At 35.0% G+C, this 26,551-nt stretch overlaps 1 protein-coding gene across 1 annotated transcript; it reads right to left on the bottom strand.

Annotated features, from left to right (window-relative positions):
• Window positions 1-347: 347 nt before the first annotated feature.
• On the bottom strand, window positions 348-21,820 carry LOC149790268 (salivary peroxidase/catechol oxidase-like). The gene is made up of 15 exons (XM_089973433.1): window positions 21,784-21,820; window positions 19,767-19,911; window positions 18,243-18,336; window positions 17,355-17,569; window positions 16,746-16,934; window positions 11,338-11,392; window positions 10,826-10,938; window positions 9,891-9,989; window positions 9,515-9,619; window positions 8,298-8,610; window positions 7,354-7,548; window positions 5,338-5,556; window positions 3,142-3,305; window positions 2,664-2,772; window positions 348-1,057 (listed from the first exon to the last, which is right to left on the bottom strand). Exons 2-15 carry the CDS (start codon window positions 19,909-19,911, stop codon window positions 892-894), a joined length of 2,181 nt encoding a protein of 726 aa, XP_089829559.1. The 5' UTR covers window positions 21,784-21,820; the 3' UTR covers window positions 348-891.
• Window positions 21,821-26,551: the final 4,731 nt, after the last annotated feature.

The raw sequence follows: 26,551 nt of genomic DNA, 5'->3' as shown, positions 1-26,551 counted from the left end.
TTTTATTATGACCTATTCCTTCAATACCGAAGCAAAAATCTTTAAAGCTGTCTTGGCTACACAAAGAAAGAAAGGTATTTTTCTACGTTACAGGGGGAATGCGTATGCTGACATCCGATCGAGAACTGGTGTTACTGACTTCATGTATCTGCGGCTAATGAAACGTATTGAAAGACTATACTTTGTATCATGCACATCAGATCTTGCTGCTACGTTCTCAGTCTACTAATCTTCAACTCCTTTATTTTAGATTAATATAAATGTGTTTTAAATCAGAGTAGCCCATACTGAGTAGTACATTCAATCAGTGTTCGACGAGTCATGATAAGAATGAAACAAAACTCAAGTGAAGTAGTTCATTTATTCAAAGAAGATAATTTCACTACTAAAGTACAAGTGTGTACAGCACAGTTCAAATCACATTTCCAAATACATTGATATTGCTTGAATAAACATGGAGTCTACAGGAAGGACAAAGAAGAAAATAAGAAGAGGAAAGGCATCAAGGAAATCATACATATAACAAGCAATATTATTTATAAAATGTATTAAAATAACATTTTCATTGAAATGAGCTAAACGAAATTGCATTTGTGATAGATATATTAAAGACATCTCAACAACAGTAACAAGCATGCATACAAAGTGATGGGCAGAAAAAAAAAAAATATATATATATATATATATATATATATATATATATATATATATATATATATATATATCATTAAAGATATAGCAGGGAAAGATTCAAACATCAGTATTAAGATCTTTATTTGGTCTAGTCTTATTTAATTCAGTCCTATTCTTAATTGTATATGCATTGTGCATAAATATGTAGAAGGTGTTCACTAAAATATTATAAAAATGTAATCACAGTCGTCATGCCTTTTACTTCTTTACATCACCAGCCTCTCCTTCTTTCAGAATTTCCAGGAGCAGATGAACCAACTTGTTCTCGAATTCATCTTTACCTGTGTTCAAATTCCGCTTTACTGATCTACTCCAAGGGCTGAGATCCAGTTTTGGTATCTGTGAGCAGGGAACGGCCACAATCCTACAAATGTATATGTTTATAATTATTTAATGTTTGGGGGTGTGGTTGATGGTTGTACTGTTCATATTTAATACGCGATGAAAACTGTTCATTAGTTTCGTTTTTGCTTAGGGTAAGGTGTGCACCATTTTCGGTAGATACTTTGAGGTCATAGCAACATGCACCTGCTACAAGTAGGTCAGGTCAGCGCAAACCGCATTTTACGCTTTAACCGCATTCTTAGGAAGCTTAACATTTGAGTCATTCATGATCTTTATATATAATTTTTCTTAAATGTCAATTGCAGTAAAGGCAAACAACAACTGACATTATAAATATGTTTTAGTACTTTCCTTTGCACCATAAGTACTATTACATGACCTAAATTTGTATCAGATACGAAAATAAACCATAAAAAATATATAATTTGAAGCACACATCGCCTAATGATGGATAGCAGTTTCAACATTTGATCAAGTTTCTTTCTATTTTATCTCACCCTAACTTTAATTTATATTTCATTTCACGTATATGAACTTTATAAATAAAATGCATCCAAAACATTTCAGTTATAACCACTTTACAATGGTAATACACACCGATGTACCTGTAGTTTATTGCTCTTAGAGAATGTAGCCCTACTAGAGCCGTCTGATTGCTCCTGAGACAAATGATGAACTTCATATTTGCCTAAGATACGGCATGGGTGTTTACTCCTCTACAATCTTTTTAAACTTCTTTTATTCTTTTATTATCAGCTACAGGTCCAACTTAAAAACTAATTGTCCTCATTTGCAACCTCTCTTGTACTTGCGTCACGCGCCTAAGAGTTTTCGTGTTTTCTGTTCTCAAATCCTTATTTCAATTCCGATCTATTAGCTCCGTGCAACCTACATTTCACGAGATAATTCAGTTTGGACTATGTTGACCATTTTGATTAAATTCTAATCTGTTATTTGTGTATACTCCCACATCTCTTCTCCTGAACCTACGTCACTAGGTCAGATGGGCACGTACACAGACAAAGAGTTTTCCATTTAAGGCAGCCTGAAATGCAGTGTTAGCCACCGCATACTGAATATACAGTTTGTGTTTGCTTCGTGTTAAGCACAGCATCCTCCTGGTGGTATGCAAAATGACTCATGTCTCAGTTGGCAAATCTCTTTCATTTTACAAACCTATCAGGATCTCGATTAAATCGATTTCGGTTAGCATTTAAAATGGGAACTATAAATCGTTCTTTCAGAGGAACGTTTCTCTCTCAGGGAAGATTGTTTCCAAAACAAAACTGTACATGCATGCACTTGAAAGTATTTAATTATTTAATGTCAAAGAATGAACACTATAAATTAAAGATATTTTTTTTCTCTTCGACGGATACCTAAAATTCCAACACACTCTAAAGATAAATCAGTTACATTTACAGAACTATAGTCAAGTTAACTTTATCGCATGAAAATTTGCTGTACATACTGGGTAATCTATACTCAGAGGCATAACAAGCCTTTATCATAACCAGCCGATTGTGAATTGTTTCCACCTGTCTACCTTAAAACCAGGAAAACACAGCATTAATATCTTCAGCTTGTAATGATGCGATGTGAGAAAATGATCGCGAAAATCTTACTTGGGGTCTCCCGTGATGAAGGCGTTTGGCGAAATAACGAAGCTGTCATCATACACATTCGCACACAATACCGCTGCCAGGGAGGTTTGTTTTATTCCGGCCAATTTTGCTGAAACACAATTATTAAACTTTTATATGCAACAAATTATAAAGGTACATGAAAATCCTTTGAAAAAAATATTAATATAAAATTAGTATGCATATGTCCGAAAACATCTTTCGAGAAAAGTTATAGCTTCAGTCAGTGATTTAAACTTCCAAGAGGAGCAATAACTGATAAAATAAATTATAAAATACAAAACATTTTACAATCTTTAATCTGTAATAGACGGTTTAAATCGTCCATAAAAAAGCACAGAAGACTAATAAACCGCAAAAATACGCTCGAATTTAAACATTATACTACCTCATCTTTAACATCAAGCTTGTTTTTTATTTAGCGGGATAATAAAAAGCACATTGTGTTTTCTATCCTCACCGAGAGAAAACCCTTCCGGTTCCGGTCTCTCAAACCAATATCTGTCGCCATTTCGGAGTGCCCTGAACTGCGCAAGAAAGATGCAATTTAGTGTTGGACCGACAACTGCTGTGCCAATCGTTTCGGTGATAACACCAGTCCATAGGTCTATATCCATCGGTGATCTGTATAAATCAAGACGTAAAATAATCTCCTGGTGTAAATAAAAAAGATCTACATATGATAACGTGAGCCCAGTAAAAAAAAGTATATCACGTAATATATGTTTAATGAGCAGAACTGTTTCAAATGGTGAGTTTCACCAGCATTTCTCGCATGTCTTCTGTCGTCTGCAACAAGTTTAAATGAAAGGTAAGCAGTATTTTTCTCCAATTCAGCTGAGTTGACGTTTACCGATTTTAAAAGGATAAGTATATTTCTTTCAAATATAGTAAAATGGATATCACAATGAACTACTCTCTTCCTCTTGCTGAAAACATTTGAACCATTTTAATTAGTAAGATTTCAGGGGTTAATACTGGGAATAGTCTGGGGAGGTGAGAGTTAGGTAAAGTGGGTCGGTGTTGTGACTCATTCAATCTGAGTATTGATGTAAACAAGAAAAATTTAAGGCTCAATGAGACAAGAATGAGTTGAACCCTTCATCTCCTCAAATTTCAACAGCCTATACAGAAACGGTTGTCTTTGCATCGTTATTATTAAATCTCTAATTATATTGGAGTAGCAGTGACCAAATGGTCGAGGCCTGGAATTTATAGATCACACCCATGTCATCTCTGACCGCATGGGTTCTAGTCTAAGTTCGGACAAAAATATGTCTCTGCCAAAGCTTGCCAGTAGCTTCCAGAGGACAGATGTTTCCACCCATGCTTTTCACGGTTCTTCTTCCACCAAATATCCGTTCCGCCTGGTATAACATATCGTGTGCTGAGGACTGAAGTTACACATATAAAACCAAACCTAACCGAATATATCATGGCATTAGGAACGTCAACAGGTTGTAAACCTGTGCAGATAAGGATTTGCAAAATTAAATACATTAGACACATAATGCCTATATATACTTTATAAAGACAGAGCTAAAAGGTAGAGATGTTAAAGATATGTAAAAGTCCTATAATATAAACGATAGCGTTCAAAATCCATAGAATTCTGAAAAAAGACGATTATATTTCCTTATTTGAAACCGCATTCCTTCGAAACGTCCAAAATTTTATCTTGTGGTTAATCTTCCAGAAGTCCGTTAATTGAATTTAAATCAAACAAACAAATGTTTTAAATGATGGAAATTGATCCATTCCACAAGAACGCCTCTGATTTTCTGTTAACATGGCAAAGTATGCACTCTGGTCAAGGTTACCCATGTGTGTGTTACGTAACAGATGTGTGTGTCCTATACATTATCAGCACAAAGCCGTTCCATCTATGTGTTTTGTTCTATAAGAGGGATGCCAAATCCAAGGATGAATTTGATTTTTCCGAGGTTGTTTGCCGATTAGTATAATGTGTGTGTGTGATTTGGATATTTAACGTAGTTTTTAAAAATAATTCAAGCATGTGCCTATGATGTCTGCAGTGTGGCAGTTCATAGTGATGTCTAGCATTGGGGCATCATGCCGCAGACATGTAGAATGATGTCCCATCCTGCCACATGATCCTGACACCAGTCCAACCAGTCTTAATACTAACCTCTCAATGCTGAGCATCTAGTGAGGCAGCTGTTATTACCATTTTTGAAAATCTAATTGTATGACTCGACCGGGGTTTGAAAGCGAGCTTCCGAATCCGAGCTGCACGATCGAGCCATTAGGCTACCGGAGAGGTGATTCATATAATGTAATAAGTCGGTAATAGAGAACCTTTATAGCACAATAGGTTGACTACAGTTTGCCTCTGATTGAGTTATCTGCCCTTTAGATACGCTTAATAGCCATTTGACTATGAAACCAACATTTGGGAACATTTTCGAAAGTAATTTTTTTTCAGCTCTTACTAAGGTAGTTATTCATTCAGAGCATTTACATATATTGCCAAGCAGGCATTTAGTTTCTATAGTAAAATCATTAGAAATGAGATTATCGTTGTGCTCATAATCTTACTAACTTAGCGAATACAGATCGTAAATATGTTTTCGTCTTTGATGTGTGTGTGTGTGCGTGCGTGCGTGCGTGCGTGTGTAAATAGCATTCATCTTACTGATAGACAGTCTTCAAGAGAGCTATGGTAATGTTATCGTGCCATGTCAGAGACGTCCAAGAGCCTGGATCAGTCAGGGTTTCCCCACATAAGTCTCTCCTGTATTTCCAGTAAGGAGGAAGTCCATGATCTCTCCCTCTGTTTATATTTAGGGCCGCCAGGTCGAAACTTACACCGTTCTTCAAGAACAACTTGTTCCTCGCTCCATCTTCCAGTAATCTTTAAACATATATAAAGGTTTCATGGTCATAATTCATCCAAGAAGGCGTTTGAAGAGAGACATTGCAGTGACCTAATTAGCAGATCCTATGATCAGAACATATAACATTATAGGAGGAATCAAAACTGTTTGCATTTAATATAGAATGTTTTGTGGCGTATCCCAGAATCCTAATTTCTGCTACACGATGAATGGAACTTACATTTCGTCTTAAAGCTAAGCAGCAGCTGACATACTCGAAACACTGTTCGAGATGGTTTATTCCGTTTAAATTGTACAATCTCCAATAATTTACTTTAAATCTACAACCATTCCTTTGGTTCTTTCTATTTCCATTTATCTCTTACTCTGTGCATATGTATACGTCCTCTGCTTCTAATATATATTATCTACGTCCCTGACCCGTTAGCACGATTTTTTCTGGGATCACAAACATTTAGAATTTCTTTAATCTGAGCGCCTCTGATAGATAAATGTACAGATGCACAGAGATATGTTTAGATGCAATTTCATTTGATTGTCAGTTTCCATTTAACATATGGACATGTACTAGTAAACGATATATATATGTATATTTTTATGGGAAAATATGAACGAGAGTTTTTCGAATGTAAATACTGCACGACCTTGTCAGTGCAGTTTATTCATCCGAAAAAACGAGTTCATATTTTCCCATACAAATACAGTAACCTTTTTATTATATGCTATTTTTTTAAATTCTACCTAATGCTTAATTATATTAACAAAATACACAACAAGAAATAAAATAACTGAATGTATGCCGTATTCCAAAATAAATACACAAGCGCAGATTCATCATTACACAATAATAACATTATTACAGTGCACATAACTCCGCCCAGATAAATTTGAACTTGGTCGCGCGCTCGACATTACTTTCGAAAGAAAATGACACGTCTAGTTAAAATTGAAATTTGGAGTCATATTGTGAATGAATGCGCATTGCAACAACTTTTCCGTTTGATCTGGAATGGATAAATATCGTATTTTGTTTTTTCGATTCTACGAAATTTCTTAATTATGGGCTGGATTTATAGGTGACAATTCCACATTAAATACATCAGACTGAAAAAGCGAGAGAGCAGCGTGTTGACATCGGCAGATGTGTTTCTATTTCTGTCATTGAATGTTTGAAATCATAATGTGGGGAAAATATGAAGTCTTTCAATTATAATTATCAAGAAGACGCTATGAATTTTAATGCTTGTTTTTCCTTTTGAGTGCAGTAAGGAGAATTTAATTGCATTTATATTCGAAATTAAAGTACAATTTCGAAATGTGTAATCAAGATTGAGAACCTATGACATGGCTTATGTAATTCGGATTTGCAGAACTAAGAAAGTACATTTTGAGGAAATTTAGGATGTAAAACTGTACGTGTGTTTTTTGCCATTCTTATCACAAGAAGACAGTTTATGTCTTGACACTTGTATGTCATTTGCAAGGACCCTTTCTTGCGTCTATTATATAGCTAGCCTAAATCCGAAACATTGTATCAAAATGTTAACGCGTAATGTGCCAAAACAACTCTTATGTGGCAGTCCACGAAACAGTTGCTTTACTTCATTCAACAACCACAACTTAAAACGCCTACTACCCGAGTGTACATGATTTGTTTACAAATCAAAAGTGCTGGCGTTTGCGTCCATTGCTTTTTTACAATAGAAAGTAGTTCCTTTATGCACGTGAATGGAATATGAAGGTGTGCAATGTTGTAAAATACTGAACGATTCTTATGTATATATATATATATATAGATTCAGTGAGAGATGTACCTGTCGGTGCGAGGGCATTTTGTTTCTGTCAACCATTTTACCAATCGATTGGCCCCGGTTCTTGCCCTCATATAAAGCATATGTGGATTTAGATACGTGTTCTCAATGCCTTTAACATCTGGGTCATTGACATCTGAAGTTTCTGGAAAATCTGTATGTAGCTTCATTTGATTCGGAATCCAGGAATGTCCGATTCTAAACGATATGGATGGAATATATATATATATATATATATATATATATATATATATATATATATATATATATATATATATATATTACTATAAATACTTTATTCTGCCTGTCCATCGCTCTAGTAATTTTATGCTTGTTAGTATTATTGATTAGAGCAGAATAATTACGTAGATCAACTGCAAATATATTAAACTATTTTAAGTACCTCTTATTGGTCATTTTGTTTAGTTTCTGTTTCACACTAATTTCCATACGCTATGTTGTGGGTTCTTGTGCGTTCAGAGTACAAGAAGCTAGCCGTGTGTTTGTAGTTCTATACATTCTTCATCAAATCCATATTTTATGTTTAAATCATAAGTGTGTCTTATCTTGATATTTTCAGCGTGAATAAAAATAGAAACTCATAAAAGAGAACAATCGACCAAGCAGTTTGCAAAAGAGGATTGTGAACAACAAGAAAAAGGCACATAACTACGTTTTGAAGTGGACACACTAGATAAGGATGTGAGGAGTTTATTTACTCCATCAATACACAGTTGCCCGGGGTATATCTTAACTCCGTTAAAATGGCAACTATGTGTATTTGTATATGATATAAATATGATATATGTAAAGTTTGTACGATGTATCATTGATATTCCACTCGTAAAAAGTTTCATCAAAAGGAAACTCGGTAAAACAGTATAAATGAATATTGAAACAGTGAAACTATGCATATACTACAGAACAGGTATATAAAAACGATTTACCTGTATGCTATTCCAAAATCATTGGCAATGTCAGTGTTTATTGTAGGGTCGTAGCCTGTAAAGTAACTGGGCCTAGAACCAGTAATGATTAAGCTGTTGTCAAGCATGACTTTACGTGTTAGGAGCCAGGAAAGAAACTCATTGTATGTAATGTGCTGAATTTGGGCGATATTTATTTTCCTGGCCTCCTGGAATAATTCCTCTGGATCTGTCCACCCTAGTCCTTTGAGAAGGTTCACAATACGATTGTGTTCTTGTACAAAGAGTGTGTGGTAGGAGCCAAGACTCGGCACAACATTCACCCTGGAGTCACCTGGGAATGACAGTACGAGTATTTAAGCTTGAAGGGATTTCAGCTTTATGATAATATAAATTGAACATTAACACATAAATAAATGATCAACATTCGGATATGTGTGAGTGTCCGTCAGCACGCATGTGTCTGGACATATCGAACAATAGCAATTGTCACAATTGTCGGAACCTTTATCTGAATGCTGGTCTTTCTTGTAATCATGGGATTCAGTCTAAAACGATTTATTGTCTGACAGATAACGAAACCTTTATATTTGTCAATACTTTAAACTTACTGCTAACTCCAAATTGAATATCCCATTTAGAAGGAAAAGAATAAGATATGGTATAATTCTGTACATAAGACTATTAACCTGTAGTTCTTTCCTACATTTCGATTATTTCACCTGCCAGTTGCAAAGCGACTTTTCAAAATTACACTGAAATGTACTCAGCGTTATTTGAAGATATTAACTTTCAACGTAAGGCTAGGCTATCTCTTCATTTTGACACCAATTTTTTTTAATACGTATCAAAAGTCTTCAAACCTCAATTGTTCTATATACTGTTCCAGCAGTTAGCTACCACCACTCATTAAATATGACATACTTGTATCCAGCAAGTTGCCAGGTTACACACTGCGTTTTCAGAAAGGAACAACGCATGACCCTTTAAATAAACAAAGCAGTGCATCCATTAATACGTAAAATTTCATAGTTGGTATTTTATCCCTAATTGTGCATGAATAAGAACTTATAAGGCTGGCCATGCTCTTAGGTATAGTGAATTCCTGAAGCCTACCATCCGTTTCATATAAATGTTTGTTATATATAGGCGGTCGTTCTATACATGCGTTGCTACATATGTGTATTCACCGTTCAACACAGGTGGTCGTATGACACAGGTAGATTCTATAAACTTACCAGCAATGGAACAGCTCTCCCCTGGAACAGTCAAAGTGCACGCCGAAGAGTCATTATTTGGAGGAAGGTTGTTTCCGTCTGTGACAGCCATATACTCAGGATTATCTTAAAATAAAATAAAAGACTTCTGTTTAGAGTCCTTATCTCATCAAAGAAATTATAACATCTTTTCTTGAATTACGTTATGATTACTCTTCTGAGACAATTAGGCGCGACTTGTATTTTGTTTTGTTTCAAGTAGAATTTTCCGCCCGATGTTATCTTATTCGAACCATGTGCAAGTGGGCATTCAGCACAATTGCATCGTAACATCCGTACATTTTATCTGAGTATAGGAAACGTCAAGAAGACAAGAAAGAGTGATTGCAAGACAAACTTGAGTTCCGTAGCTTGGTTAATTCTGCCGCTGAGGAACCATAAACATTGGAACCATCAATGTACGAGGTTATCGTGTTCACTTGCTGTCTTGGTCCGGCTGTAAATAAATAAAGAAATACATATGTTTTCTCCTGTTGTCTTCATCCAGCAGCAATAAATTATTAATTAATGAGATTGTGTATGAAAAGATTTTAAGAAAAGTACTGTCTAGTCATTTCATAACCGTAACATTGAAAATGTTGATAACCATGTATTCTGACAACGCTTCGTGTGTGTGTGTGTGTGTGTGTGTGTGTGTTAAATTCACCTGTTTCAACAAAGCAATATCAAACTTATTTAGAACGTAAATGTTGATTATCATTTTGATGTGTTAACATGCTGAAACAAAATAAGCGATGGAGGTGTCTCGACCCCAAATATAATTATAGAGGAATTTATTTTTAATTTATCTGCAGGAGAGACGTCTCGAGTTCTTTGAGTTTTGCGTTTTCTTAGGGTGAAACATGTTTAGACAAGTGAAGCGTACGTTTATGAGACTTGCTAAAACAGTTGGCAAATTAGGGAAATGTTTGGAACAGAAGTATGGCTATTAAGGACAAAATTAAGTATATATGACAATCGTGTTACTCTATTGTCAGTTATTTTCGGGGATATCAATTTGAGACATTTTTGATAAACATGTTGTTTTCATCGGTAATTCAATGCCATGGATTAACGAAGAGGTTAAGAATAGGTCCACTGACAGATCGGTTCTCACTGGGCCTGAAATGAATGGTTTATAACGACCATGCAATGTACGAAAATTAGTTTACAAGAAAAATTGTAAATTCACAATATCTGAAGTTTGTATTTTATGAAGCATTTTACCATTAATTTAACCCATAGTTATATCCTCCCGAACATTTAACGGTTTTGCATTAATGTGATACTTACTCAGCGTATTGCAATTCCGGTCCAAAGCCGGTGCGGAACGTGGCACATTCATGCAAGTGCCATCGGCAAAGAAACCATCGCTATTGGGTACGTAAATCGGAGCGCACTTCTCCCTGTTGTTTGAAACGAACGATGCTTAGCAAATAATTGTTTCGATAGATGATATTTGCTACCATTGACTACATATAAGCAAAGTTACTGTCTTGTCTGAATGTGCACCGTCTTATTTCCAAAACAAACCAAGATCAAATACCATTACAACCAATTACAAACATTTCGGTCCACCATAATACGAACATTATGCAACAATATATATATATATATATATATATATATATATATATATATATATATATATATATATATATATATATATATATATAAAGAGAGAGAGAGATGCTGGTGACATTTAAAATACCATTAAAAAATAAACAGAGAGAAAAAAGTAATCAGTATGTTGGTGACATATTTAAAATACTGATACAAAACATGAAGCTCTAAATCGCACTTACGTATCGACATTTACAGGATTCGTTTCACAACAGCTCACTGTGGCACCGTTAAGTCCTTAAATTAATAAACAGTAGGATACAATTTGAGAGGTCTGACCTTAGTGAAATTTAATACAACAATACTTCTTTCAACCCACAGCAAATAAGTTGATAAACTGAGAAATTCTAATATAACAATGTTCCAAAGGACTCTAGTGAATAAAGTACACCAGTCTGATTCAACGCGATTACTGTACAAATTACAAAACTTAAAAAACTGTAGCTAGGCCCTAAAGACGATTAGCATGGCGAAACGTTTAAAGTACGAACAATACTTTACTTTAATAAATCTTAAATAATGTCAGAAAACTACCTTGCATTAATTACATCAACATTGAGAGTTGAAGAGAGACATTTTATGAAATTAACACGTAAGCAATATCGTCGGTGTCAAGAGATGATGTTTAAAAATTTGATTGGATAAACGTATGATCAAAGTTAGCTGTACTGACGACATACAGGATAATAATTAAAGCAACATGAATTGTCAATTTCATTGTTTCAAACAAGATGCAGATTACACATTGCTTTCAATGACCATAACATTAACGAAGCACCAACATGTTTTAAACGGTTGAATGTGAAGAAAGGACAAAGTTCCTTACTTGGTGTGGGTAAATGAAAAAAGTTCCTTGAGGCTAAATTCACATTTAAAGATCACATAATCTTTATGAGGTTTAGCCAAATGCGTCAATTTCAAAGGGATGGAATTTATGAAAAACATATATTGAATTAAAACAACACGTGGTTTCTCGGTATATGAAGCAAATGAAGCCAAGGCAATTATAGAACTAACTTCGAATTAAACCTTAAATCTTTCATACGCTTGGATTGATTTAGAAAGGGCGGTGCATTGTTGGAAATATTTGTCTCATGTGGTCTTTTTTGGCTTCTTGATATCGCCTAATGTCAGATTATCCCACTAAACAATGATCTGTATGTGTTGTTTCTATATAAATGACAATACCAGAGGCTGTTAAATCAGCAGATGCAGCTATTAAAGTCATCGTTCCTACGGTCACGAATGCCTGTCTATTGTAACAAAAGAGAAGGGACTACAAATGAAAACAAAAACAAAATATTGTAGCAATTAAGGAGGCAAAGGAGAACAAAAGACACTGAATTGAAAAATGGCTCGCGAAATAGTCCACAACTCCGACATTGTATGGGTATATATGCGGAAGTATATGAAAGGGAAAACGATGGATGCAGGACAACAATGGATAATTTATCAAAATACGCGTTTGCAAGAAAGGTTACAAACAAGAACAAATTTTAGACGAGCATGTAAGGAACAAAAATTTTAAAAGATACTGTTTCATGAAGGACAACATTACTAAATGATAGTGAGGCTTTTTCATGAAAAGAAAAAAGGTGAATGGTTCACAGCTTCCTCAGACATTAAGAAATCCATAGTGGAAGTTTTAGGAGACCGTTTAAGCCTAAAAAGTGTATTTTACCTAATTTGAACCAAAAGCTGAGCTGATCTTTTACCACATGTAATAAGGAAAGACAAACTAACTAAACATAGTCCAAAGAATCACACTGATGAAAAAAAAGAAGATTCCAGTTTTAATTTATTACTGAACTGGGCCATGAGAGTGTTTATTATCACTTTTTTCTGTATATGTGTTTGATCTTTACTTCATGTGCATCACCGGATGTTCCTCCAGAATTTAGGTAGACTTCATCCTTAATACCTCAAGACATATGTTTTGTCTATTGTTATTTAAAAGGACCAATGTTATCTCTGTCATTAGACGTTATGAGCAGATCCTCAATTTCGTTTCCATTCTTCCTATATCTTCATGCCCAGTATAAAATTGTCGTATACCTTGATCATCAAAACCACTATCAAGATATACACTATTAAAATGTTAAACAGATTCAATATCATCAACTCATATGTCAGCTGATGCTTGTATTTCATAACAATCACGCGCAAAGATTTGTATCTCATAAACCTCACCATCATCTATCATATTTTTGTTATCTAAATGAAACAAGGTTTTCATAGATGGACAGGAACAAACTAGAAAAAATGGTATTTTTCTAGGAAAATATCATATATATGTTGCTAGTTGCAAACACTTTAAGGAATTTGAACACTAAAACCATTTGCCAATGTATAGGTATTGCAAACGAAACAATCAAATATGTAGCAGGTAACATCGATGAATCGGAATCAATGCAAAACTTTATATAAAGTCTTTGCTAATAGTACCGCTGGTCAGATTTCCAAACCATTGTATTATGCTGTTATTTATCATGTGACTTAGCGATTGGCAGACGTCTTGCACTCGACATCTTTGATAGTTTGCAAGACTAACCGACCGAGGATTCGATGTTATCCACGCTACAGAAATTGCTTACTTCGTGCATAGCATGATGGACAGGTATCTCTCAGAGATCCTAATGATGCCTGAGACGTTCCAGTGAGATAAAAAGTTAAGCACAGAGAGGGAACCTGCAGTGGATGAGCATGGAAATGACCCAACATAAATGAAACAATTACCTGTTATGTGATCTTCAAAAAAAAACTCTGTCGCACATGTTGATACTCCAGTGTGTTTATCTTGGAAGGATAAATAGTTTTGGACTATCACAACGTGCGTAGACAACGAAGTAAATTGACGGCTGACGGCTAGAGTACTATATAAAGAGCAGCTAGAACGCTACAAATGCATATTGTTGCAAACTGAGGGGGAAAACATTTCAGAGACAAAGGACTTGTTCAAACAGAGATTCTCTTGTAATTTGAATAATACAGAACAGAAAAATGAGTGAAATGCCTAACGTGCAACGGGGTTTACAACCAATCAAACATGAGATAAAAAGTGAGTAAGTTGTTTTGGACATAGAAATAGAGAACATATTCAATTCCAAGGAAGATGATATAACTCAGAAATTCCTACTGGAAAATGCGACAGATGGAATTGAATAATGGAATGCATAAAACGATCGAAAGCTCAAAAAAGTAATCAATAATTTTAGCACAAATAGTCCTGACCTATATAAACATTACCCGCCTAAACAAATCGATAAGTGTTAATAATAAGATTTTAGTAATACTAATTGCTTATCGGTAAGTATTCAAACTCAGAATAGTTTGTTCAAAGATACAACTCTCCTTTGCACACAACCATGGATAACCAAGCTCACATTAAAAATTTGAAAGGTTTGGACCAGTTATATTTCAAACTAATAAGACAATGATAAAATAACATATCATTTAATGACCCTGTCCTAGCTGCTAGTGAAATGAAGATTTCAATATTGTCCACACGAATACTAAAATCGTATGATACACAATGCATGATATCCAGAAATGTAAGAAATGTACTGACGACTATGGAATAAATCACAAACAAATCCGTTTATTTTAACAGTTCCCATTCTCTGCATCGTTCAACATTATTTAGCACAAAAATTCTTACAGTAACATACATTCACAACTTCACTAGACTTTTGTCAAATTAATTAGTTATTGAATTAAGAAATAAATGAGGATAAGTCAACTGTACTCAGAATTCAAGCGTGGATGTATGAGATAAAATCTTTGTTAGATCAATCATGCTTTTTATTTTCTCGTATATATGGCAATTTGGTGACCTTTGACCAATTACAAACTCTGACCTTGACCTCTAATTTGAAAACTTTTTGTAACTAACCAGGAGCACATACAATATATATTTATTATTTGCCACAGGCCTTTCCATGCCTCAAAAAATTTGAAACTACCCCTATTTTTCGATTTGTCTGCTTTATATATTGTTATATTTAAAAAAATAATGAATAAAACCGACAGAAAATAATTCAAAGATTTTCATTATCATAATGTACTTTAAATTTTCCTTCGAAAACAATTTCAAAACTTTTAGCCTCAGAAACATCACTAAATCTCTACACACTGTGGGTCTAATTACTACTAGCAATCAAAATGAAATGAGGGCCCCGTGTGGCCGAGTGGCCGAGTGGTCTAAAGCGCTGTCCGTTACGGATCACTGCCATCTCACCTCTGTCTGCGTGGGTTCGAGTCTCGGATTCAGCCAATGTGGGTATGTGAGAAAGCTTGCCAGTAGCTTCTCGTGGGTCGATGGTTCTTTCCGGGATTTTCCCGGGTTCTTCCTCCACCATTAATAATGGCCGCCATGTATAGCCTATCGTGAACTGAAAAATGGCGTTAAACCTAGGACGACAACAACAACACCAAGGCGAAATGCACGGTTGCAAAGATCGGAAGAAAAACGGCATGCTATGGACAAATTTATAAATACTACCGCAAATAATGTTGGCCTTTCTAGCTAATTGATACAAACCTGATTCTTCCAGCGCTGAAATAGTCGGATAGACTTATAAAACCGTTATACACATGTTTACAATCTTCTTCAGTTCCCTTGGTTTCTAAAGCAGTCCAGTAGTAATTATGTTACATATTTGCAATGCTCTCGTATAAATAGCGCGTTAACTGCGCAGATGAGCTAACTATACCATGATTACTATATCAGTTTAAGTCGTCATTTTGACGTCGCATCGCAGTAAGTTATTAACAACGAAAAATAAATATGTTAATACACTTTTGACATCTTAAAAGTGTAGTTGTTTTTGTTTTTCCGATTCACTACCTGCCGGCGGCCTTGCAGGTTTCGTTTTCAGAAGTCCGATAAAGTTTACATTGAGAAAAAATTAACGCGGCATATTATAGTTCTCTCGGTGTATGTATTAGAAATGGGGCAGCTAATATTGTTACCATTTGGGTTATCTTATTTTCTTTTTGTTTAATTTCAAAATAAACATTCGGGGACTATTTTATTTTACTCTGACTTCTGAAGATATATCGAAGGTAGTCAACTAAACCGAAATGCAAATTAATCTGCTAATCTTCATTCTGGATTGCTTAGACCTTTCATAAGATATAATTGAAAATCTTTTTCACAAAAAATGTAATAAATACTTTAACTAGCTAACGCCTTAAAGCATAATCCCAGTATTAATAATAATAATAGTGTGTATTTGTAGTACAGGCCACTGGCCCATGATACATACCCATACATCATGCGTTATAAAAAGATGTTATAGTACGTAACAAAAGAACATCGCATTTATAAGAAGCAACATATATGAAAATAATAATAATAATAATAATAATAATAATAATAATACTATTATTATTATTATTATTATTATTATTATTATCATTCACCTTTAACGAAAGCGGTATCTCATGTTGTATATCAAGGTTAAGAAGAACAGTCGAACAGATAGATGTAGATTAAAACACAAACTGAGAGATTGACAAGTCAAAGACCATTTGACAGTTGAGTGGATCTAAGATCAAATAAATAAATAAATAAATAAACATGCATAACCTGTTAAAACTGGTGTCGAGATAATGTCATGGTCCAGAAACTGCCCCCACTGGAAAACATGCAGCGAGATCTTCTGATCTAAAGGCGTTGAAATGCCTTTGTTAGAATGAATTACGTTACTGATGGTTCTTGGGTTGGGCAGAGTTCCCGTTCCGGTTGCACTACGGGTTCGCGGACTTGATACTCCATCTGGTAATTGAAAATTACTAATTTGATACTTCGATGATTGATTCATATAAATGACTGTAAGAAATACTTCTACCATATTTTTATTATGTTACGTTAAAAGTATTGATGCATTTTTAACAGGCTGTATAGTTTCAATAATTGATAGAAATGTTACACCTTTTATTTTGTAAGAAATCCTAAAAAGCGAGGTAGGCCGATTTCAATATAATATCACAACGTATAATAGATAAATACATACAGAGGCAGACAGAGAAGCAGCTAATGAGAGAGAGAGAGAGAGAGAGAGAGAGAGAGAGAGAGAGAGAGAGTATTGAACAAACGAGAAATGGTTGGTAATAAAATATGACATTAATAAAGCAGATACATACATGTTAAGAAAGACATATAGCAAAATATACATTAGTAGGTAAGATTAATTACCATCATATTGTGGGTTTATCAAGCGTCTTTGTGGTCTAAAAGCCATGCCCCACTCTGGATGATTCAGGTTATTGCAGGAACCGTCCAATGTCCGGTACACACTCGTCGCTTGTCCGGTGCAATCGAAATTCTTCACAACGCAAACCCCTCGGCTTTGGAATATGGCATATAGTGTCTCATTATACACGATGTTGTTCAATTGAGAGCCCGTATAGCTGAATCAAAGAAAAAGTGTATGATCATTTAGGATTGCTGTAAAAACATATTGCAGCATTGGCACGCGTGCGTTCTAATTCACACACGTATACATTTATATGTAAATTAATGCACACATACAGACATACACTTTAATAAATACAAACTACCACTGTGTCTAGCTACTTGCCTACATACATACTTGCGTAAATATAGTCATACAAACAGTTACACATACATACATACATACATACATACATACATGGTCAACAACATATACTTCCACCCTGGCCGGAAATCGTGTATCTTTAGCTTGTCAATCTGCATTTTAAGAATGATTTGCGCACACACTCACACGTGCATGAACAGACTGACAAATCGTAAGTTTCGCATGTTTTCGTAGAGTATCAATTCTTTACAATAATTAGAAAGGCACTTCCCGTCCCGTGCCTTCTCTTCGTCCTGTCCTCTTGTGGACATAAAATGCCAATCGGGGAATGGTCTAATAATCACATCCAGAACAGTATCAATGTTGCAATTTAATCAGTATCGAGTGTGCCTCAGAGAGAGAGAGAGAGAGACAGAGACAGAGACAGACAGACAGACAGACAGACATACAGTTATACAGACAGACAGACAGACAGACAGTTATACAGAGAGACAGAGAGAGAGACAGATTGATAGGCAGAGTACATTGTCTTCAGTATATCCATCGTCTTTGCAACCAGGGCCGCATTGTTTTCATTGTATTTTCCAGAGTCAAATAACTGGAACAGCTGAACAGGGTCTGCAAACCAAAACGTAATAAAATGTAAAGAAAAATTCATAAAAACAAAAGTAAAATTATATTTATGTCTCCTTGTGATTCAGGATTCCGACCCCTTTTTCCTTCTGCTGTGACTACTACTACTACTACTACAGCTAATAATAATATCACTACAACAAGAACAACAACTACTATTACTACCATAATCAGTATCACCGCTACTATTGATATTATCGTTATTATTATTATTATTATTGCTGTTATTGTTGTTATTGTTTTGTTGTTGAAGCTAACTCGTTAATATTACTTTTTCACCTGTCTTACAGATCTGGTCACCGATATTATGCACTAAGCTTCCTTAAGTATGCACTTTTTAAGTTCCTTACACAATTAATGTATAACTTAACCTTTACAGAGGGGAGACCCAGTCTATAGATCATGATTTCCTCTTTCACGCACATGAGTGTCTGCTTAAGCGGATTTTCAGTGTACGTTTCAGACCCAAGGTAGATGATAAAGTTTTATCAGCAATATATCATGACGAATAAGATGCACATCCTAAGATTTGAAATTAAACATGAACTGTTTGGTTTTAGTCTTGAATTTTGTGGGAATTCGAGGACTGATTTCCTGCAAAATATTGCCATTTATTTTTGTTGGAACAGTAATAACATTGGTGCGTGTACAGTTTGTACGTACGTCTCCTTTCTCTACTTTGTTAGAGTTTAGTGATTGTTTACTGATCATAGGATGTAGGTGTTGGGACAATTTTAGTCGGCCCATAAAATTACCCAATTTCTAGGAGAAGACGTCATTAAGCACCGTATCGTAAGACTTTTGACATCATAAATTTAGTTTCGTAAAATTGACCCCTTCAAATTTCCTAGCATATGCAATTATCCATATAATTTAAGAAAAAAAATGTTAGCGTGTGAAAATTTAATAACCCTTCAGTTGGCAAGGACTGTTGTCTTGAGATCCATGAAAGTAGGGGAAATATGGACTTTCAAGCCACGCTCACTCACAAGTTGTTTGATTCACTCCCTAGTGGGAACCCTTACTGTGACAGTACAGTTCATTATATTAGATGCGTATTTTCGTTCATTTGTCGGCTATATACAGCTCCCACCCAACCCCATGGCATGTCCAAGTAATTAACTTTGAATGCTTTTAATTATTTAAATTGTCCTACTGAGTCTCTCTCTCTCTCTCTCTCTCTCTCTCTCTCTCAAATTTGACCTTTTGGTGCAACACCACTATGTACAAACCATTTTGCACATCTACAAATTCCTGCCCCCCCCCCACACACACAGTTTTTTCATACTTCAATACAAGTCTGAAGATGATTGAACTGTTGAGCCTGAGTTAGGAGCATGAAATTTGAGCACAACCAATCACAACATGGTTTTCTTGTTAGATCATTTTCTGTTTGGCTGAAAACATAATCGTACCTTCTGTAGGACTTGCTATGTTTGTCAGAGCCAACCTTACAGCAGCTAAGACGTTGGCAGCAAACTCTGGATCATAGTAATACGTTCCCTGTACTGCGCATGTCAGCACAGAGACAGCCAAAAGGAACGTGACTTTTGACGTCATCTACAAAGGATAAAATCAATATGAATAACCTTGCGTACATCTGCATTTTATTTACATTTCCGCCAGTTTCCGCCAGTTTCCGTCATGCTGAATACCGTTTGTTTACAAGTACAGGCATCATGTTTACAAGCATGACATAAGGCTTAATGGCGTTTGTTTATAATCGATGACATCATGCTAGATGACGTTGTTATAATAATAATAATAATATTAATAATGAGGACTTTGTATAGCGCCTAATCTTTAGAAGTTCTAAGCGCTTTACAACATTAGACAACACCTATAAGATAAAAAACATAATGATATTATTACAAAAACAAACACCATGAAATTAGAAAAACATTAAAAAATAAAAAACATCCTGAGAATATTTCAGGTAGGTCTTTATAGGCGATGACATCTTGCTAAATGGAGTTTATTTACAAGTAATGAAATCATGCTAGACGCAGTTTGTTTACCAATAATATCATGTCATTACTCTTAAAAGTCCTTCAAAGATTTACAATATTTTCGCTTGGACCAAACATTCCTGGGTTTCTCGTTTCAAGTGAAAGATTATTAAAGAACTATTTTTACCTAATTTATACTGATATTTCCACACAATAACTATTTGACTATTTGATCTTGTGCTCTTCTGCATTTTATCGGTATTTCCAACATTTTCCGTCAATTTTCCAACTACTCTGTAACACTTTAATGAAATATGGTCAAGGTGTAATTTGGTAGAAAACCATCGTGGCTTTCTGATTGGCGCACTCCTATTATAACTATGTTTTCAGTAATAATGTTTGTAATAATATTTGTTTTCAATCATTCCGGAACAATGTTGCTCAGATGTTTAATTTAGTTAATATTTCCTGTGCATTGACAACAAATTTAAATTATGATGAGTAAGGGTCGCATGTAAACAGACGACATCAACCATAATGGCATCACTTGTAAACAAATGCCATCTAGCTTGATGTCATTGCTTGTAAACAAACGTCAATTAGCAGTGTCATCATTTGTAAACAATCGCCGTATATCATGATGTCACCACTTGAAAACAAAACCATCTATCTTTAGTTGTAAATAAATGGAAGAGGACATCGAGTGAGAAATATCTTTAGAAGACATACTTTTATAAGTTGCGTTCTTGTGCGCTCAAGCGACCCATTCTGTCAGTAGAGAGTAGGAGACCTGTCTATCTGTGTGCCTCTTAAATATTAGAATTTCCATTTTTTCTTTGTTTATAACCATCGCCAGGTAATCTTTATTTCAATAAGTTCATTTAAACGCATTCTCAAAAATATCCAAAAGTTTAGTCTTCAAGTTCGAATCTTGTCCTTGTCTAATGTTATTTTTGTAAAGTTGTATATTCAATATAAATTTCTTCCAATCATCTTTTGGGGATTTAGGACGGTGAAGTGGTTTGTATTTGATATTTAAATCTAAAGACAAAATTATTGGTCATTGCCAAAAAATGTTTTCACTACATTTTCCAGCTTGAGTTTAGAAATACTAGATAAAGGATCATGACCGCGTTTTAGCATCACGCGATTTGCAACTTACAAACCAGCGATAAAGTGACATTTAACAATGGAATATTTTGCTTGATTTCACAGTCAGTGACTGAAAGCTATCACAGTTGAATACCTGGTTTTTGCACACTTTTTTCCAACACTGTCTCAATCTCTCATCTAATGGTAAAGAAAAGACGAAAGAGTCTAAGTGAATTTACTGGAAAGAGAGGGAATGGAAATATTGGAATAGAAAAAGGGAAAGAGAGGTAAATATATGTCGTAAGAGAAACAATGATTTTTCTTACTCTATTAATTAATTTCATCATGTGGAAACACTTTTCAAAAAACAGACATTAATACTAGTTCTTACCTTCAGCACCTCTGTTCAAGTTCCATCTATATGAAAGGCTAAGTACAACAGTTGGATTGCCACGAATTTATACCTATCCCGGGTAGGTCACCCCTGTACTGGTTCAGTGGTCAAATAACAATAACAATAGTGATCGTGCAGTTCGATTCTAAAAATAGCATATAAAAAAGCTCAGCTTACCAGTCGATCAAATTTTTTCCATTAAATATCTGCAGATACTGCATTGATTATTGAACATATCGTATCCATAACACAAACATAAATCACTAATGTGGTTGTGGTAACGGTTCTTATGGTACATTTTTGTGACAGTGATCTATGACTTTATTAAAAAGTCAAATATGGGTTGTATTTCCCGCTGTTTGGTTTCATACCACTGGAATACCCCACTGCAAACTATTCACACAAATACACCTCATGTCTGTTCATTAATGCAAATTAATCTTCAATATCACTGGAGCCTTATTGCATACATTCAAAACCATTTCAAACCCATGTCGTATTTATGTAATTATGGCTTCCTATGCTTTTCTAAATATGTGTAGAATAATGCTTTAATTTACGTTGTTATTTTTCTCTGACTAATTTAGACATCTGTCTATCATGGTTGCTTGAATGAATGTTCCATCCTGCTATATCTACGTCTGCCTGATACCGTTACTACCATGCACGTAAGAAGGTGTTTTGCCATCTCCATCAACCGCAGCAGAGGCAAGATACTTAATGGATATCTATCAGGTTTTCTGACTGACCTAAGCAAAGCAAATATATGTAGACACTAACGCAGGTCGAGTTTTCTCACTGATCAATACACGTGCAAATATACTGAGACACTAACGCATCACCTGCATGACGATTCGGTGAAGAAGCAAAAAATAGAATTTATCTATTAGTGAGGTTTCAGTGGTGAGTGACGCAGACGTAAATGTTCATTAGAGTGAAGCCTCGTTTCCATGAAGATTATTCCCTTATGTTCTCATATCAAAGATCATTAGACGTTTTTATTATTAAGATGGCGTATCTTTGCTCGTTGTCAGATCCATATAAATGTCTGCATTTGCCTCAATTTACATTCATGTGTTTATTGGATTCTCTACATTGATATAATAGAATCTAAATGAAATTATTAATCATTGCTCAGTATTTTTGTTTCTGTTTTCTTTCTTTCTCTCCATATTAATGATTCCTTCTTTCTTTTAGTTGACTAACAATTTCCTTCCAGATAATTACTAAGCTATTTTTTGTATAATGTGATATACGGCAAATGTGTATATTATTAGAAACATCTTTCGGCAATAATATCATTAAATTGCATTTCTACAAACGAATGTCTCATGCAGACCGATTTACAATCTTTTGTTGTTGAAACTTTACACCTACCAACATGTGACATTCACACTTTTACTCATAATACATGAACATCTTACGTAAAACTATTTTCCTTTGTGCAGGAATCTCGTGGGTCGGATGAACGGATACTTGATTTAGCCCACTTTCAATACATGGCCCCTTTAAACGTTATGTGATCTACACCAGTGACCATATGTGTTTTGCGTAGGCTCTCGTTTGCTATCTAATAACTCCTTCTATTGGATCTCTGGTATATAATACGAATGTTGGGCAAATGTGCGGGGGAAATAACAAGGTTATCCTACATTTTGACTTAAAGCAACGTCTCCCTTAACGGAACGAGAAAGAATATAATATACACATGGACGGGTAAAGAATGATACGGTTCGAACAATAATTAATTACGTTCAGACACGAAAAAGAAAAATTATAAAGAATAATAATGAGGCTAAAATTATATTTATTTAAAATAAACATCAAAATATAACATGGCTGCGTGACTTATTGATAGATACAAGGTCAATGTCTAGACCTGCAATATGTTTTTCTTTAGCCTTTCCAGATAACTTCAAATATGCCAGTCGCAGTCAAAGGGCGTGTTTGTGAATATGTGAAATTTGCCTCTCGAAATGGAAAGAATTTCATATAAGGGTTCAGAATCGAGAGGTTTTAGAACCACTTCATTGAATGGAAAATGGCATCACGTAAATGGAAATAATACCTGCCAGCTCGCAACGACTAGTTTGCGATTGAATATTGTATACTACCTGGGACAAACAGTGTAGAGCCCAATCATATTCGCAAACGGATATTGAGTGTAGCTATCAGAAACATCCAGGAATCGCTGGAATTAACACTTGCGGGGGGGGGGTCTGTGTGTGTGTGTGTGTGTGTGTGTGTGTGTGTGTGTTAAAGTGTTCCAACCTGGAATACATAGGGATGTGGCAAAGGTTTGGATGAACTGCGCTGCTTATCAGAGAGAGAGAGAGAGAGAGAGACGTCACCAGCATCTGATAAGATCACATTTATGCTTCAGATATGCTTGTCACACATGAAACATAATTGTCCATTCAAGCGGACAATGGCATGCAGTTCGTCAGAGAAGGCTTATGGAGATTCATAAACAGAAAATTATATTATTCATTGGAAAACAAGCACTTTGTATCCAGCCTCAATTTGAAAATCGTGCAAGAAATCAAATACGAACCAGTACATTAATGCTTCAGAACTATAACTCACTGACCTTCGGAAACTACCATCAAGCTTATGTGTATGTGCGGATACAATTGATGGAGGTATGTCTTCAATATGAACTAAGTTCAGTGTCAACCTTAATTTATAATAAATTTTCTGAGGAAAGTTTCCATTAGTATATAGTTTTGTTAAATAAGGTTACTTTTTCAACCGCCAATAATGAGGTGTCAATCGAGGCGAATTTGAAACATGATGACCTCTATGCGATCTATTCAAACGTTTGTCCATTTAACCATCAAGCTAACCATACATACATACATACATACATACATACACTATCCATTCTTTAAATATCGGATAGAAATTATACAAGAACGATTCATTCTGCTAACAGCTCTTATACACGTGAAGTAAACGTGCTGATTTAACATTCGTCATTTTGACGTATTTACATTATAATATTGCTAAAATTTAATATTTAATTGTTATTAATGGCTTGTATTCGCCCAGATACAAATGTCAAGGCTATGATTACACTACTATGCCTTGTCGTTCATGATATGTCCTGCACCTGAAGTGAATATTGACCTTTTATTCTATAAGTTAAGAACAATTTGCCGCCGTTTCGCTGGAGAATTAACCGAGGCAATGTCCGTGCTCCAGTAATTGATATATTCACTGTTATAACACGGGATGGAAATCAAACATCAAGTATCGTTCTGCACGTTAGGACACGTATCAATTTGCTTCAGTCTTGCACACACGTGAAAGAAATATAATGATTATAATGATATCAAAATCAAGTCTATGTTGCACGTAAATGTATTTATATAAATTCTAGCATGTGTGGCGTATTTGACCCATAATATCGTTAAAAATAATGTTTGCTCATTTATACAAGTCACAATTTTATTGATCACATACGAAATCCAAAGCAATATTTAGAATATTTTACCTGATTGGTCCTAACTTGCTTTGAATTTTAACTGAATAGCATACATCATACAATAGAGAAACAGCTATTCACAGAGTCTGGATCGATAAATGACTGAGCGATTTATCGCTCCGGTGGCCTAAGTGATTAAAGCGTCCGCGGAAGGTCGCAAAAGGTCTCGAAAGGTCGCGGGTTCGTACCCCGGCGAGTCATACCAAAGACATAAAAAATAGTACTAGCAGCTGCCTCGCTTGGCGCTCAGCATTAAGAGGATAGAGTTAGGACTGATCGGATTGGTGTCAGGAAAATATGACTGGGTGGGACATTATGCTACATGTCTGCGGCATGATGTCCCAGTGCTAGACATCACTATAGACTGCCACACTGCAGACATCGTAGCGATATGATTGAAAATTGTTAAAGCTACTTAAAATCCAAATATCACACACACACACAAACACACACACACATTGAGAGGTTTACCGATTGAAATGTATTTCTTTCAATTCTACGGTCTGAGTAAGTTTCTATAAATTCCCCAAATAAAGCCTATGAAATAAATGATTCTTTGATTAATAAACAAAGAATAATATCCTACAACTCATTTCAGTAATTCATTCAGTGTAGCCACGGTAAAATATTGAAAGGAAAGAAAATTATTTCCATCCATTGTAAAAGTTTCACCCAATAGAGAATGCCAACATATCACTTTCAAGAAGTTTGGTCTTTAGGTCTCTGCTGCATCGATACTAACCATTTTTATTTTATAACAAACGTAAATCTGAACCCGTCTTGTTTCAGACTAATGTTGTAATTTCAGCCTCCATCCATCCATTTTAGACAATGTTGTAATGCCCTCCAATGTACTTGAATTTTAACATGTATGCTTACTTCATCTTTATTGAGAAAAAAATAAATATACGGCGGTGAATAAAGCAAAATCAGGATTTTAACGGCCATGCGCCAAAGTCAATGCCAAGTATACAACAATATACATAAACATCGTCCCTCATGTTACTGACGTTGTATTCCATAATTCAAAAGCACCTAGCAGTAACGTTTGAAATAAACAGTTTGTCTATGAAAGGTCCTTATCTATTATGAAAGTAGATAGTATGGCTAATTGGTTCTTTGTCTCTTGTGTAGACTACTTACTATTATGGATAGTTTGTCTTCCTGTATCAGAATATAATTAAATGTCGCTTTACTTGCAACTTTACTTTCTTATTCCCAAAACTGACATTCCGATTCGTTACTGAAACTTCCTGGAAGTCCTGAGTTAACGTCTGT

This window comes from Sinohyriopsis cumingii, chromosome 10 (genome assembly GCF_028554795.1).
Source record: "Sinohyriopsis cumingii isolate HCF-2022 chromosome 10, ASM2855479v2, whole genome shotgun sequence".
Classification (NCBI taxonomy): domain Eukaryota; kingdom Metazoa; phylum Mollusca; class Bivalvia; order Unionida; family Unionidae; genus Sinohyriopsis; species Sinohyriopsis cumingii.
Note: the sequence above shows the minus strand (reverse complement) of the source record. Positions and strands in the feature narration are given on the sequence as shown.

What these genes read in the sequence shown, in the direction of transcription:
- LOC149790268 (XM_089973433.1), bottom strand. Translation starts at nt 19,911, where the DNA reads ATGACGTCAAAAGTCACGTTCCTTTTGGCTGTCTCTGTGCTGACATGC. An exon ending in CTCTTGAAGACTGTCTATCA is followed by an intron (nt 3,306 to 5,337) that starts GTAAGATGAATG and finishes TGATTTATACAG; the next exon opens with ATCACCGATGGATATAGACC. An exon ending in TTCATCACGGGAGACCCCAA is followed by an intron (nt 1,058 to 2,663) that starts GTAAGATTTTCG and finishes ATACATTTGTAG; the next exon opens with GATTGTGGCCGTTCCCTGCT.